General features: G+C 38.7%; 1 protein-coding gene across 6 annotated transcripts in view; it reads right to left on the reverse strand.

Moving 5' to 3' along the window:
* Positions 1 to 16333, reverse strand: part of GABRR3 (gamma-aminobutyric acid type A receptor subunit rho3) — a 56518-nt gene that overhangs the window by 3049 nt on the left and 37136 nt on the right. For 5 of the 6 annotated variants that reach the window (XM_038146889.1, XM_038146917.1, XM_038146907.1 and 2 more), the window contains 6 exons: positions 15904 to 16016; positions 7752 to 7819; positions 6215 to 6438; positions 4038 to 4120; positions 3285 to 3425; positions 513 to 665 (listed from right to left, as the gene is read on the reverse strand). In XM_038146889.1, coding sequence (XP_038002817.1) covers positions 513 to 665; positions 3285 to 3425; positions 4038 to 4120; positions 6215 to 6438; positions 7752 to 7819; positions 15904 to 16016 — 782 coding nt within the window. Of the gene's footprint in view, positions 1 to 512; positions 666 to 3284; positions 3426 to 4037; positions 4121 to 6214; positions 6439 to 7751; positions 7820 to 15076; positions 15838 to 15903; positions 16017 to 16333 lie in introns of those variants that run through there. The other variant, XM_038146937.1, reaches the window with a different exon arrangement.

The following is a 16333-nucleotide window of genomic DNA, read 5'->3' on the forward strand; positions in this document are numbered from 1 at the left end:
TTCCACAGAAGATTGTGTGCCTTGCACAGCTAAGGCACCAAAGCAAACATTTCTAAGGTGTCCCCCAATGAAAGGCTTTGCCACACAGGAAACTGTTTCCAAGTTGGTAGGAAGATAGTGAATGTTTCTTGAGAAAATTTGGCTTCACCTAATGATCCAAGGATTTGGGGTGGGATCTGACTGCCTGTTCCTACCTGTTACTTTGCTGGGAAGAGGGAAGGAAAACCCAGGTTCTGCAATTAAGTAAAATTCTATCAAGAAATCTGCAGAATCATCCCTTCTTGCTTTTGTGGTGTGTGAGCTGTTTCCAAAAATAGCAAAGCCAGTCTGAACAAACATCTCCTTTCCAAATGTAGAGACTGACTACAGGTAATGACAACAGAGGTAATAACAGTGTTGTTCAGGCAATTATCTGATATTTTTGCTCATGTCCTGTGTAAATAAAATAAGGTAACTCCAAACCCTCCCCTCTCGATTCTATACCTCCCAAAGAATATACAGCAAAGATTTACCTAATGACACCCTGGCAGGAACAGCTCTTCTGTCAATCCAAAATGAAACCCAAGACAGCATCACCATCAGCATGGCTGGGAAATAGGATTGTAGCACAAAAAAGAAAATATGTCTGCGGAGTGCAAAGTTGATAAAAAGTCGGTTGTACCAACCTATTGGGGGGAAAAAAAAGGGAGAGGAACAGGTTTGGGGAGAAGAGAGCTGTGTTATTTGTGAGGTCTGTTTGCTGACGCCTCCTTCTGGCAAGAATGGTGTATCTACAGCAGGAACAGTAAATGCCTGAGAAATCTTGCCAGCACCTTAGTTTTACACAGTGCTTTACAAACTATCCATCCTCCCTCATTTATGGGAGCATGTCTAAAACACTCGGTTATAACTGAGGTGGAGAAATTGAAAAAAAATCAAATAGACTTGAAGTGAAACTGCCAGGAGAATAGAGACAGGATACAATTGTCCAGTGATGTCAACACCCTGCCTTCCCTGACATTACCTGTCAAGAAGCAGCCCTTCCTTCCTGTTTTTTTGGGTTTTTTTTTTTTTTTTTTGCTGGGAGCTACCTGCCGGCCCAGCACTCACTTCAGAGGACAGGGTGCCATCTAGTGAATTTGGGGCATGCTCTGCCTGTGCAGCACTGCATCCGTGCTGTACCTACTGCCACGGCAGAGAAACCAGGTTACAGGGGGGTAAAAAGGCAGAAGTGGGTGGCTGCACAGCATCTGCCTGCCCAGGACAGACAGAGGGATCTGTGAGCCTATGCTGGAGCAGTCCTGCCATCACAACAAGTGACTCTATAGAGAAGAACATATCAAAATGAACCCCAAGTAATATTATATGTTCTATTGTGTTTTCAGTTGTGGAGACAGTTTTTTGTTTTAAAGATTATTGTCTCTATAATGGATTTCAATTGTTGCTCCTCTGGAGGTCTGGGAACTCCAAAAGCCCAAACACCACCGGTATTGTTCACTGAGATTCACAGGAAAGGACATGCAGAACCTGAAATGCAGAAAGCTGCTTTGTGGGAATGATGACTCTCATTAGGGTGATGCTGTTTGTTCTCCACTATCATTTACTTGGAGGGTAAATTTGCTTCCAACAAGAAACAAAAAAAAAAAAACAAGACAAAGTGGAACCTCCTGAACAAAACAAAACCTCAAAGCCAAAGACAAGTGTAAGCCCACAAAAGACAGCATTCTGATTACCAGATATGCTACAAGCATTATTCAGGTACTTCCTAGTGGTCCCTGGGACTTAAAAAAAGTCTTTGCTTTCACCTTTATGCTGCTGAATAAGCTCACCATCAGAACCTCTGCATGTTAAGTGTAAAGTTACACTCTGCGAAGTTAAAGATGCTGTGAGGTGCTGCAAAGCCCTGGGTGCAGGGGCACTGTGAGGGTGCCTTGCTCTGCATAAAGCTCTATTTGCTTGCCTTGAGTGTTTTTTGATGAGAATAGCAAGGCAGAAAGAAGCCAGCTGAGCTCCTGGAACCCAGTCTGGTGGAAAATATCCCAGTCCCCTTCTGGCAACAAGGACAAATTTGATGCAGCTCTTAGCAAGGCACAGTTATCATAGCAGGGTATCCACATGACAGTGGCCCTTGAAAGATGGAGCTCTGTTCTTAGCTCACACAGGAGCAGGAGATAAGGGTGAAAAACCTTATCAAGCTGTGAATTCTTCACTGTTTAGGCTGCATCACAATTTAAACTGGGATTTCTGCATTCAGTAGCAGCCACCACAAATCTGAATGGCCCTCTTTTGAAAACAAAAAGAAAATAACCTGTAAAGAAAATACACTAAATAAATACATCTGCTGCTTTCTTTGAAGGCCTTTTTCCAAAGACTTGTGCACTTCATCATATTAAATGGAGTAATTTCTCTTTTATTCATCTGTTTTGATATAAAGGGCAATAACCAAACTGAAATGAATTGACACAGACTGCAAAGTAAAATAGCAAAAGTGCTGTTTTCTTTGGTTTAAAAACTTATGGTTAGACTACTTACATAGAGAAGTGTTTCAAAATTTGTAATTTCATGTAAAATACAAGGAAAACAAAGACTCACCCTGCATGAAATCAAACAATAAACTCCTAAAGCCTTGTGCAGTTTGCCAGAAAGTATAGAGCAAGATCTACAGGGAGAAATAAAACCTATCTGGGACAGATTAACCTGAATTTAAACTACGTTGCACTGACATAAAGGGAATTTTTTCCCTGCAGCTTTATGTATAAACAGGGAAAATCAAGCAAATCATGAATTAGACTTGAACAGGTAACAGTCTCATATGAAAATTCTCAAGTTAGCAGACTTTTAGTGATGTTACACAGCTCCAAAATTGAGGATATTTTAGCCACTAAAACACACTGGAATTCCTCTTGTTTACTTTCTAGTATCTGACATTTTAGGATTTCCATTTTCAAGCTTTTCTGTACAGCCAGGACATAAAGATTCCTGTACATTCAATACTCCAATGGCTTTCAGAGAAGAACCATGATTTTTCAAGAGCTTATAACAGCATGTTTTTGGTGGTTGTGCATTTTTTTCAGGTTCTTAATGCCACATATGAAGTTACAAGTATTATCGTGGCCCTTTTTCCCCTAAAATAAAGTTTTATATTGGAAATGCAAAGAGAACCAAGGCCCCAGACTGACAAGACCTCTTTTTTACTGATCTCTCAGCAGCCACAGTCATCTATTAGCAAAGGATTTGAATGTGAAAGACATTCTGCATGATTTTATCCTGTGCTTCTCTCTTTGGAGGAGAAGGGCTTACTGTACCAGTACTGCTGTAAAAAGCAAGTCCACTGGAAGCACTGAATTCCTCAATGAAGAACTGGGAGAGGGAGATGTGTTCATCTGTGCTCAGGGACTTGTTGCCATGTTTCCAGTACAACATCAGATCATCTTCATTGTATGCATCTGTGAGAGAGCAGAAACTGAAGTTACAAAGTTACTGAAGTTAATCACTTCCTCTTTCCTTTCTTAGGGAGAGGAGACCACTCAAGCAATCTGGGAAAACCCCAGAGAGACATTTTTTCACACCGATTTGTCAGTTGGCATGGAAAAAGTTTGCCAAGAGCATGTTCCATCTTGTTCCAAGTGCAGCCCAGCCCTGTGCCCTGCCAGCAGTTTACAGCTGAGGCAGGGGTGAAAAAACAGATGTTTCACAGTAACACAAGCAGCCATTTTCATTTTTCCAACAAGTCAAATATTGACATTTTGTTTTACATTTAATATGCACTTTTTTTTTTTTTTTTTTTAATCAGAGAAAAATCCCTCATGTTTTTTGAGAGATTTTTAGATTTAGGCCTTGGAATATATATCCAGTGGGAATAAAGCAGGGTGCATAATGGTTTTTCCACCTTCCCAAAGCTCACTGAGGCCTGGAAAGATCCCAAATTGCTTAGAGTTCAATGTGTACACGCTGAAGGGTTCAGGTGACACATCAAAGTAAGTGAAAGAGGTATTATGCACAAGATGGGAGTGCTGGTAAGAATGCACATGTGAAGAACAATTGGGAATTAAACTTACAGCTTTCCAGTTCTAAAGAACAATTCTGTGTGTCCAGAGGAAACCTACTGAAATCCATGAAGCACATTGCAGAAACTGTTATTCTGCAGAAAAGAAGAGAAAAACAGAAATAAAATTTTAAAGTTCACACTTTCTTAGCTGTGCACACATCTTAGTACCAATCTGCTGTTTAGAATCCTATTGATTGAGGTTTTCTGCCCTTTTAGATGCTTCTAAAATAGCTTCAAGATGATGAAATAGTTAAATCAGTGAGAGATCATATTTTTTTAAATCAACATAAATAGTCTTTATAATTAAATACATTACCTTTGATTTTAAACCCTATATTTGGCCTGATCCTTCATTAGCCTTTCACACATTTTAGTTTGAAGGTTTAAAATTACAAAGACTAACAAAGAGAGTTCACATTTCTTGACTTGATTTCTCATAGACTGGAGTAGATAATATTACAGATTAGAGCAAATATTATTCCAAGGGATGTTTTCCCAGCTAGAATGATTGTAATATTTAATTGTAAAAAGAATTTAGCTGCAATTTCTGAAAGCTTTCTCTGCTCTTAAATGAAATGCTTTATATTGTAAAAAGCTTAAGGAAATCTAGGCAAAGCCTATTTCACATTCCACCTGCTTTTTCACAAATGTTTAGAGGATAAATACCCCTTTGTATTTAACAAAGAACAAAAAAAAATGAATGTGCTAGGGGCAGAAAATTAAATATGGTAAATAATGCCAAATTTCCCTTTCCTGTCACAGCTTGCATATAATTTGATGGTTAAGTTCAATTTTTCAGTTTTGCTCAAATGGAATCCTACAGGAATTTCAGTGAGGGTTATACAAGTGCCCTTTGAAAACCTGTGCTCAGTAACCACACTGTACCTGAATTTCTACAAATATAATACTTTACTGGCTTGAAATGAGATCCTAAAAGTGGGACATGCATAAGACCTCCAGCTGTGGATGTTGTTTCCATCCTTCAGCTATTGGCTAAAGGACATGGGGAACAAGAGAAAAAGAAAGCCTGTTTTAGCAACAGATCTGGATTTTGGTTTCACTTTGCTTCAATAAAATCCTGGATGCCAGGCACTGAAAAAAAATTGTGAAATGTGAAGATTTATTTCATGGATGTGGAATATCATTTACTTACTACATGTGAAACTGGCAATACAAAAAAAGGTGTTTTAAGGCACATCTAAGGAACAATTCCTGCTTTTCACTTGGAGAAGCACTGATATAAGCCTTGGTGGAGGGTTATAGATCCTCTGATTCCTCCTTCTCAAGAATTATGGAAAGCACACTTCACCTCATTGTTCCTTACTGTCAGTGTGACTCTTGAACATACACTACTTTAAAGCGGTGTACAGTTGTTGTGAGGATTTCTGCATGTCCTCATGACAGAGGAGATAAATTCATTAATTGTTGCAACAATTATTACACAGCCACAATCTCAAATGCTTCCATAAATCATCAAACTGTCCAGACTGGATGAAATATCACTTCTGTGCTCAGAGCTAATTAGTACCAAACTGAATTTCTGCAATGCACAGGCCTCAGATCCCTTACCCTAGGGGAAAAACCGCTCCATTAAAACTATTTCTGCCACATCATCCAAATCTCCTTCATAAAGTAAAGCAGTAACATATACAGGAAAGGGAGACATATTAATGACCTTGCTATTCCAGTTCTGGAATTGCTGTTTCACTTTCCAGTTCCTTTTAGTCCCACAAAACTGGTGGTATCAGCACCACAAATCTGCTCTCTGTGCCTATCTAGAGCCCTGGTTTGTATCACTGACATGTTAACTGGTAAGCCAGGGTGAAAATAGCTGCGACGGTTTTAAAAGACTCAGGAAAAAAGAATAAAACAACCAAAACTATGGTTTTTTCTTTGTTAATAATTTTGGGCTTTAGTGTACTCAGTAGCAATACTGTTAGAGCCTGGTAAGGAATTAACACCTGATAAACTCCCTTGACAGGAAACACTATCTGAATTATAGAAGAAATACATTTTCAATCCTCAATTTATTTTCCCACTGGCACACCAGTTTCCCATGATGTGCTGCCAGGGGATTAATGCCAGAATCTTATGAGAGAATCCTACCTGCAAGTATTTCCAGTCATTTCAATTACAGCCAATACCTGACAACTGCAGCCATGGATGTAGGGAAGGGTATTTCCTCACCTCAGACTGAAGAGGACATTGCCATCAGGGTATACTCGGAGCATGATGTTTTCCACAGTTGTATCATGGATGAAAGATCTTTTGGAGTGCACAAAAAACACATCAGGCACCCAGATCTTTTTTATCAGCCGTCCATCGAAAGTCATACTCTTGTTTTTGTTGCTACGGAATGAGAGCCTCTCATCCTTCCAGTAGTGTCTCAGATATAAAGTCATTGTGAAGTCCTTTGTTTCATTAAAAATAAAAGGAGACAATATTTGTTTTAGTCATGTGCAATAGAAAACACTACAAATTATATATGCAAAGGATAAATTTCTTCTCTGGACATTATCTGAAAGATCCCCAATGAGAGGAACCACGGACCACTCAATGAGTTTGAATTTGAATATTGATGAGATTTAGTCTTGTCCCTGGTGTCTGAGGGTAAGACTTCATTTATCCTTAGATAAAACTTCTACATATTTCAGTGGTCTTCTGGATTGGGCCAGCTGTGCAGTGATAAAGAAGCTTTAAAACCAGATAAGGGTAAATGGAAAAAATGTTTCCTCTGGAAATCTTCACAACCTTCTCCAAGAATGGACTGTGGTTCCCTTAAGGTTCCTTTACAAAGGGATTAATTGGAGCTCTTCATGAGCACTAGGTCAATTTTTAAAATCCAAAAATCTGTTTGTTTTGTACAAATATTGTACAGGGGCTAAATTAATACATTTATTAATTAAATTAATCATAAAGAAACAATTCCATGAATATCATAAGAGTAAGCAGTTAGATTTTACAATAATTACAGTAACTACACTACTCTTTTAATATAAAACTTTATTACAAATATTTTATGATCCTATTTAGAGAAACACCATGACTGCAAATATACAAGTGGGAAGAGATGGAGAGGATGCTGCCAAGCCAGTGTGAGGTTCTGCACAGCCTGACTGCTCTGTGTTCACCTATATAAATTTTGTATTATTAGGCAGACACTATTTAACTCAGCAGAACAATTGCTTCTGGTGAGAATACTGTGAAGAGAGTTAGATCTTCCCCTGTAATATGATTTTATGGCCCTGTAATATGATTTTATGATTTGGGTAGGTTTGTAAAGGAGTGCAGGAGTTCATACTGACAATATTAGTGACAATTTGGGCTGAAGAATGAAGAGGCTGCATTCCAGTACCACAGGCCCTAATTGCAGTGTCTCCTTCCCAGGACCATTTCTGGAACTGAGGTTTCTCTTTCCATTTGTTATGATCACAGCTCCACCCATGCCACAATTATGGAATACTCAGATTTGCATAGGCAAAAGAAGCAAAGGACATGAAGCCTCATCATGCAATGGAGATTTCAAACTAGAGCACTGCTCACTCTGAGCTGCTCCGCTGGCCCAGGGAGAAATTCAACACTTACTAATTTGAATGCATGCTTCAAGGCAAGGATGAGCTCTTTAGAGTTTGCTTTCTTTAACTACATTATTCTGTATCATCCATCTGGATGTTTCTGAACTCCCTGTATTTTTACCGAAACCCTTTATTCCAGTTCTGCTCACCATGTCAACTTCAGATATGCTGTCAATGCTCTCCACCTGCACATCAATGCCCACAGGTATTGGTGACCCTGCATGGGAACAGAAAGAGGCGTGAGGAGCAAAAATCCCTATTTTTAAAGGGAAGACTGCAACACTAGCAGGATACAGAGAGTACTCTATCCCAGCATTTACTGCAGTCTCTCCACCTTAAAACACTGAATGATAAAAAGCAGCAAAGTAAAACCTGATGCTGAACACTTGTGAAAATAAGCACAAGATCTTCAGTGCTCTTTTTTCAGGCAGATTAGTTGTTTTTGGCACAGCAGTTTGGCCAGCAGTGGCAGTGTCCTTGTGATGCCACAGCTAATGAACCCCTTGGAGTGCAATTCAGAACCACCACAGGAAAAAGCTGAGTAAATTCATGGAATACATCAAAGATTGCAAAGCTTTCTTACCACTTCCAATGCTTATTCACAAATAACATACTCATTATGACTCTTATTATCTTTAGTTACTGAGCTGTTTACGGTTTGGTATAACTGTTCATGAAAAAGCATTGCTTGCTTACTACCTCACAAGGGAAAAGCTGTACACATGCTAATCATGTTCTGTCATTGTGTTGTGTATTTACTGAGTGCATTTTTAAGATGAAGTTACTCCAAATCAATTAAAAATTACAGCCAAATATGAAATTATTTCCACTCTTTTCAGTGGGAAATATCAAGAATGAAGGATCTAGTTCTACATGTGTCATGTCATTCCACTAATTGATTAATCACTTCCAGACAGGGGAGGAAGAGAGGAGCATGCATATATGCATATACACACCACCATTCCAAGAATATTCTGCTTTTGGCATGAAAATCAGTACTAATTATTGTACATGGGATTCCAATCACTTTTATCAAAAACAGCCAGCTAAAATATTTTTGAAGTACACATTTCAAATAACCAGTTAAAAACATGAATACAAGGAAGTCTGAACAGCAACAGCTTTTCCAACTTGTCTTTTTCTTGTCTTTTCCTTTTAGCCCTGTCAAGCCAAAACAGTCCAGGAACATCACTCTTGTGATAACCAGCCACAATATTGTGTCCCTTTTTGGAATTATCCTTAAAATAGCAGCCTTCGAGGATTACGCAGCTGCCTCCAGTACTTACCAGTAAAGATCTTGAACTATTTTAGAGGTATTTTTAAATCTGGCTCTGTAATCTCTTGATTTTACTTGTCTTTTTTTAATGGGGAGTCTGTCCCTGCACAGAACAGATGAAGATGCATTGTGCATGGGAAATAAAGCTGAGATGTGCTCAGATTTAGCAGGGCACTGACAAGAGCTGGACTCTTTGGCTCAGAAATTATGTCACTCTCTGAGAGGAATGCCTCCCTCAGCCTCTTGGCCAAAGCCCAAAATAAGATTCAGGACTCTAGAGAGCAAAGTTTGTTAGTAAAATACCAGGCAGCACTTGGAAAAATGCTGCTTCTTCTGGAGAATAGACAGGAAAAGAGAGCTGCTCCAGAGGCTGATGCACAAAAGTATCAATAAATATATTCAGCCAGACTCCTTCATACAAAACAATAGAAGTTTTTATACCTCTCCTAAACTAGTTTTGCCCACTTCTTGTTTTCTCTTGATCACAAGACAAAAATAGTTTATTTACACTAAATACCAACTTGTACCAAACACTGGTACAAAAGTGCCTGGTTGTAATCTGAGTCATCTTTTCTGTATTCCACTAAAATCTTGTAAACTAAAAACAGGTTTAGCCAAAGTAGAAGTCATTGTGGAATTTATAACTGATGTGAGCATCGTTCACAAAAGGCATTCACACATCGTTTAAATGCAAACAATTTATGTTGAATTATGTAGGTGGAACTGGAGGAGAGGGGGAGCAGCTCTCAATGTCAAGAAAGGTTTTACCAGTTCCTGAATCAAGGACAAATCTAAAGCAAATAAAGTTAAATGTTTCCATCAACATTCTTCAGGCAAACAAGGAACTAAGCACAAATCATCTCCCAGAATCAGACATCTGACTTTCTAAACCATGTGTCATGTGTAGTGAGGAAAAGGCTTTTCTTAGTGACTGCTGCTCCAAGTGTGATGATAGCAGTTCTAGTATTTTTTGGAATTTCAAAATTACAGACAATTTCTTACCCAAACAAACATTATTCCAGCGTGGGCAAAATTTCCATCAACAATTCAGCCCCTCTGGGCAGATACAAAGGAACTGATCACAGAACTAGAAATCAGTGGCAGCTTATGGTTGTGTTTGTTGCAGGCACACAAATCAAAGTGCCACTTATCCATAAATAGACACAGAGACACCTGATTCTTTGAAAGGACAGCCTCTACTGCACTGGGAACTACTTTAAAAATTTGCTGGTGATGACAATGAATAGCATAAAAGAAATCAAAACCTATGGCCAGGAGAAATACAGTGAATAATTCTAAAGTTAATTGAATAAAAAGGGAACCGTTACAATTAAATTCGTTCCTGATCAGGTAGAAATGCAAGAAGTGTGAAACAGACTGCTTGAGAAGACGTTCCTCTTCTCTGTCTGAAGAAAGACAAAGACCTTACTCGTGATGCTTAATGAGGAAACACTGTCCAGTCTAGCACTCACCACAGAGAATTATAAAAACACATCCCCTACCCTAGCCCTGATCCATTACTAACAAATCAGAGCAGCTGCAAATATTTCCTTCCTATTCAGACTCTACTTTGGCAACAAATGTAAGTAGATAATAAAGACAGTAAAGACTGCACATATATGCAGCCCTGATCACTGCGCTGTTCAATTTTCTCATCTGGAGCACTTCTGTATCATTGTCACTAACACACCCAACAAGATGCCTATTGGCTTCAGTCTGGTCTAATCCTTCATGGTTTTTGGAAACAGTTGTGTGTGTGACTAAAAATCAACTCCACTAGAAACAGGGATAATTAGCTATTGGGAACAGGCTAGGAACTGTAATTTCTTCATCCCTTGGATTTGTTTTGTTACAAGAGGATGTTTTTATAAAAAAAAACCGAAATTACAGTAAGATTTGAAAAGGTTCCTAAACCAGCCAAAATAGGAAAGCAATTCATCCACCTCTGTGTCTGCACCACAGCTTTCTCCCTGCTAGATTGAGAATTTCAATCTCTTGCTGGTCATCAGACAACAGCATCAAATTCACTTTAAAAAAAAGCAACTAGAGCAAAGCTGTGGTTTTTATTTCCCAGTTTGACAAAACTGGGGATGGCAGAGAGGATTTTGTTATTAAATTGAGCAGCTTCAGTTGCTTCTGGAGGGTCACTACAAATCATTATTTTAGAGGGATTAGTGATTTTCACAATGGAGGCTCCACAGATTTTCAGGATAATTACTCCTCAGCAGAAAAAAAGAGCATTGTTTTCAGACAGGTTTAACTTCATGCAAGCCATTGTCAGTCTTTTATTTTAAAGGTTTAAGCATAGCAAAAAAATTCCTTGATGAGCAAGGAATTTTATTAATAGATAGCACATCAGGCAAATTCTGTAATACCCTCTCTAGAAGGGATATTATGTAAAAAGGCTATCCTTTTAGCATTTTTAGGATCAATTTCTACAGTAATAATGACTGGCTTAGTGAATGCTATAATATTTTTATAATAACCAGACCTTTGGGCACACAACAGATTGCACCTGAAGATCAATGGGATACATGTTGAATTTAGAAAAAACTGTACCCAGACGGCTTTGTAAGAGTACATGCTAGGAAAAAAAAAAAAGGAAAGTCTAGAAAAATCTGCCAGTAGGAGACAGAGACCAGGGGAGAATTAAGATCTATAGGTGGACTTTGTTCTAAAAAAGACAAAGAAATCTGGATAGAAATGTAAACAAGCTCAAGGGAGGTAAAGCTTTGTGGATTTTTAAAATTTCTTCTGGCAATGACAGGAAGAGGAGACTTACTGGCAACAGTATTTTCTTCTTGTTACAACTGTGTTTCTTTCTTATTTATGTAAGAAACAAAGTTGGTCTGGTATGAGCAGTAACCAGCTCTTGGAATGGAAGATTTAGCAATGTGAAAGAAAAAAATCCAGAGGAAGACTATTAGAGGTCTTGCAAATAATTAATACATTTCCCCTCCTCTCTGGTCCTGGATCCCCAGCTATTCCTTCCAGTAAGAGATAATAAAAAGCCATTTCACTTTCACCCATGTGAGTCTTCACCACAGGGGAAAGACATTTCTCATCTTTCAGTGAGAGCTGTGGTGCAAAAAAAGAAAATAACTTAGTGTCAAAGAGCTGTTAGAATTGCAGCACTTTTTGAACATACACTGGGCCATATTTTCTTTCCTTTCCTCCTCCCTTTTACCTTCATATGAATGTAAATGTTACTAATTTATTTTGAAGAGGGAGGAAGCATAAAGGGGGAGTGCTATAATGGGATTTCCGATCCTCTGAAAATTCAGAATGAAGATTATGTTTAATTGCAGATTGAGATGCAAATTTTCAGGAAAGACTGCTACCTCTCCACCAGCTAAATACTGCTAAATTATTTTCATAATTTTTAATATTTGCTTATATTATTATCTTCTATATTGGTTGGAAAAGAAGAGATCATCAATTTTAAAAATTTAATTGATACACTTGTAGCATAGGAAACTACAGGTCCTTAAGACACAATGTAGAAGAAAAACAATATATATATAAAAACCATATATATATATATATATATATATATACACACGTGCATGTTACTTTGACCAGTACTTTGAAATAAGATAGTTCAGAAAGTAAAAGTATACAGATAAATATATGTACAATAGGGAAAAAAGTAGATTTAAAGCATTTCTAAGGATTTGCTCTAAGATCTCTCTCAATGTGGAGTTTTGGCTGCTATGGCAGTTTGCACTGGGGCCCTCAGATCTGATCTGTTACAAGTCATGATATGCTGAGAAGTCTCATTCATTGTCTGGGCTCACCCTTTCTTGCTGAGTTTAAAACTGGGGATAAGCATTCCAAGACGTGCTGACAGCATAATTTCATTTCTTACTTTTCCTCCATTCCCAGTTTAAGCTGCCTTCTCACTTCCAGACCATACAGGACCATGACATTACACAGAAGGCAACAATCAAACAACAACCACAACAAAAAATTCAGGAAAGGAAAAAACCACCACCAACCTCCATCAACAACTCAAGAGCCTGGCTTAGGGAGTAAATACAATGCAACAATGCCAAGTTTAGATTTTTAAAGTTTGGGTGTACTGAATTGTTCATTTGTGTCCCTTATCCTCACTGTATAATGAACTGCAAAGTAACATTTTTAAAGAGGAGGATCAGCTTGCCAGCAGTTGCTGGGTTTGCTTCATCTCAATGCTCTATGTTTCTCTGGCTTTGATCTCTTAATCTGCTAACAAACAGACAATGTCAGGACTAAATTTTAAAATATACAGTCAGAGAGTCAAATTCTAATTGTGCAGCTGCAATGGCACTGCAATCAACATAAGAATGCCAAAATACACTCATATAAATGTCAGCAGAGTTGTGTTCATTTGGTCAAAAAATGGATCTCTCACCTCCACAATTATTTCCAGTAACACTGCAGCCAGTAACATCAGTGCCCAACAGTTCTACATTTATTTCCCCCACGTTTTTCCCTGTGCATGTTTGCTCAGTTTACAAATCAAATTCAGCATGTGCTCCCTCTGTTTTTCCTTTGAACAACTTAACTGTAGGTACTAAAAATTCTGGGTCCTGTGGTCTGCTCATTTACATTGCATGTGTGGGGCTAAATGAAATCAAGCAAGGCAGACTTAGATTTAAGAGTTCCCTGAACTGAGGAATCTGCAGCAGCATGAATTTTCCTTCTACCTTTTCTCCTAAACTGGTGCAAAAGGTGATTGACCTTCTCAGGCAAAGGGGCACAGTGGAGCCAGATTAACAAAATCTGTCATTCCAACTCCCTCACATACCCAGAAAATCACAATGGGGTATAGGAGAGGGGGGAAAACCCATCCCTCTTCCAAAGGTAAAGAATAAATACTTTTTTAATTAAAAAGGTAAAGAATAAATACTTGTTTTTCATCCAGCTTTCCTGATCTGTATTTTTGTTGTTGCAAACTGATGCATTGTGCTGAGCTGAATAAATCATGAGATGTGGCACGTGACAGATACAAGTCCATCATGAGTCACAGTACAAAGCTGCTTCATTAAATTTGATGAAAACAAACCAAACATTTCACCTGTGGTAACTGCACAAAGCCACAGTGCTGTAAGGCTCAGTGCAGTTCAGGGTTATGCTGTAACTGCTGTGGCAATGACTGCAGCAATGATATCTCTAATTTCTCCTTCTCCTCTAAGTAAGATTCCTCCTGCTGCACACTTAATCATCACTGTTCTTCAGAGAAACCCACATCCCATGTCTGCTGTCATAAAATAATCCTGAGGATGTTATTCAGATTCGTGTTTCAGTAGAGAAACTTGTCCACTGATGAGGTCACAATTGTGTGTTGAATCTCTGCTGCCTTATGAATGCCAAACCACCCCTTACTACTGCAACACCACTGGAATCAATGGTAAAACAGGAACTCTGGAGTATAAGTTTGGGATTGACACTCATTTTACTAGCACTTTTTTCACTCTGTGCTAGTGGATCTGTTTTAGTCTAAGAGAGATTCACATTCCACATACTGAGTTCTGAAAATTTGGAAGTGTGTGAAGAAAAAGGTGCTTCCCATGCCACTGTGGCATGTGGGTGACAGAGGAGAAGCAGAGGAGAAGCAGAGGAGAAGCACTCTGCAGCTGAAAGCTATTTCTGAAAGACAGGAGTACAGCTGAAATCACAGCCAGGGCAATGTGATGAGTGAGAGGCCTGTGCAGTGAAGTCAGTGGAAAAACTACAGCTGGCTTCAAGAGGAACTGAATGGCTCTGTGACGAGTCATCTACAAAAAAAGGACGAGGAGAAAAATCCTGGGTGTGAAAAATCCTCACTGCCCATGGAAAATTACAACTGCCAGATCACAGGATATGTTCTCAAAGCTGCTTTTATGTATATCAATACTGTTTTCTGGCATGATCCAGTGATAAAGGACCCCCCAAACTACTGTATGCTTTCATGGATATGCCACCTCTTTTCTGAGGTGATACTCTCAGAAATTTAAATTCCTTGAGAGGTAACAGGAAGATGTCCAGATTAACAGATATTAGACAAGACAGGTATTAGGCAAGAGGAAATCTGAATTTCTGTTGCCAAGAAACAGACTGTATCTCAACTATTATTCAAAATCAGGCAAGGTTTTTGCTGTCTGACAAGACATCATTTCTATGGTAACAAGAAACCCTTTCCCATTCTCCCAGTGCATCCAAAGATGCTTTCCTTACCTATTCTCCCACTTGACATCATCAGCAGGCCCCAGATCCCAACAGCTGGTGTCAACAAGAGCAGCTCCCCAGACCTCAGCTTGCCTCCCAAATCTGTGTTTTTCTACACAACTGATTATTGGTCCTCATCTATTTTATTTTGGCCTCATAATCCAGAGCAGTTCAGTCTAATTTTCATGAATCATGAAAAGGGAACTGGTGACGCAAAGGCTCAGACAAAGCTTATTAGTGGGGCAGCTTTCTCATTTTCCCTTCCATGAGGGTGAGTCAAAATTGAATCCAAATTGTGAACATCCCATTGAATACTCCCTTGATCCAGATGCAATTTAGTTAAATGAACAAATAATCATCATAGTGCCCAACAAGACAGAAACAACATCATAATAGCCTGAAGGCCCATAGGTAGTTTTTTGGTTTTTTGTTTGTTTGGTTTTTTTTTTAATTTTGTACACAGCAAACAGATTTAGGAACTGATGGATCATTTCAATCTCTCAAAACAAATCTGATGACTAAGTAATTTGCTAACTGCTACTAGACTGTGCAGTTTACAGGGATACCTTAATCACTGTTCTCAAAGAACCTTATTCTAATACTACTTTTTTACTTAGTTCTGTAAAGCAGACAATTTAAGCAGTTTCTCCTGTTGTTACACTAAACTCAGAGAAGCCCCTTGTCTTTGACTATTTCTGTATTTCTTTAGTTGCTGAAGTACAACTGAGCTGTGCTGCCATTAAGTCTGCCATTCCATTTGAAATTACAAAGTTCAAGTAAACTTCCAGAGAGAGGATAAGCTCTTACCCAGCCCAGTGCAGGCATGTGCTGCTTACCTCCAAATCCAGGTCTCAGTGCAAAGTCATGGTCCTCTATGTGAAGAAGCTGCTCAGATTTGAGTGGTCGGACCTTTGTGCTGTCAAGCTTCCTCATTTTAATTTCTCGTTTGCTATGTTAAAAAAAAAAAAGAAGAAAAAAAAAGTGAGAAACTTAATTTATTTCTCCTGCCCTGACATTCACAGTGCTAGTGAAATGAAACAGGGACCTGGGAATACTGGACAGCTGAATCTGGAATGTTAAGGGTAACAACTGTGCTAATAAAGCTGGAGAAAGATATATTGGGAAGGGTTGGGAAATGAGGTATGAGGGTGCCCAGGTCCATGAAGAACACCAATTATTCATAAGTCCCAGGAAGAACTTCTAGGTCCTCTGCTGTTCCCCTCAGAGATTGTAGCTATCATTATCCAAGAGAATAGAGCTGGTTAA

The sequence above is a fragment of the Motacilla alba genome, chromosome 1 (genome assembly GCF_015832195.1).
Source record: "Motacilla alba alba isolate MOTALB_02 chromosome 1, Motacilla_alba_V1.0_pri, whole genome shotgun sequence".
Taxonomy (NCBI): Eukaryota; Metazoa; Chordata; class Aves; order Passeriformes; family Motacillidae; genus Motacilla; species Motacilla alba.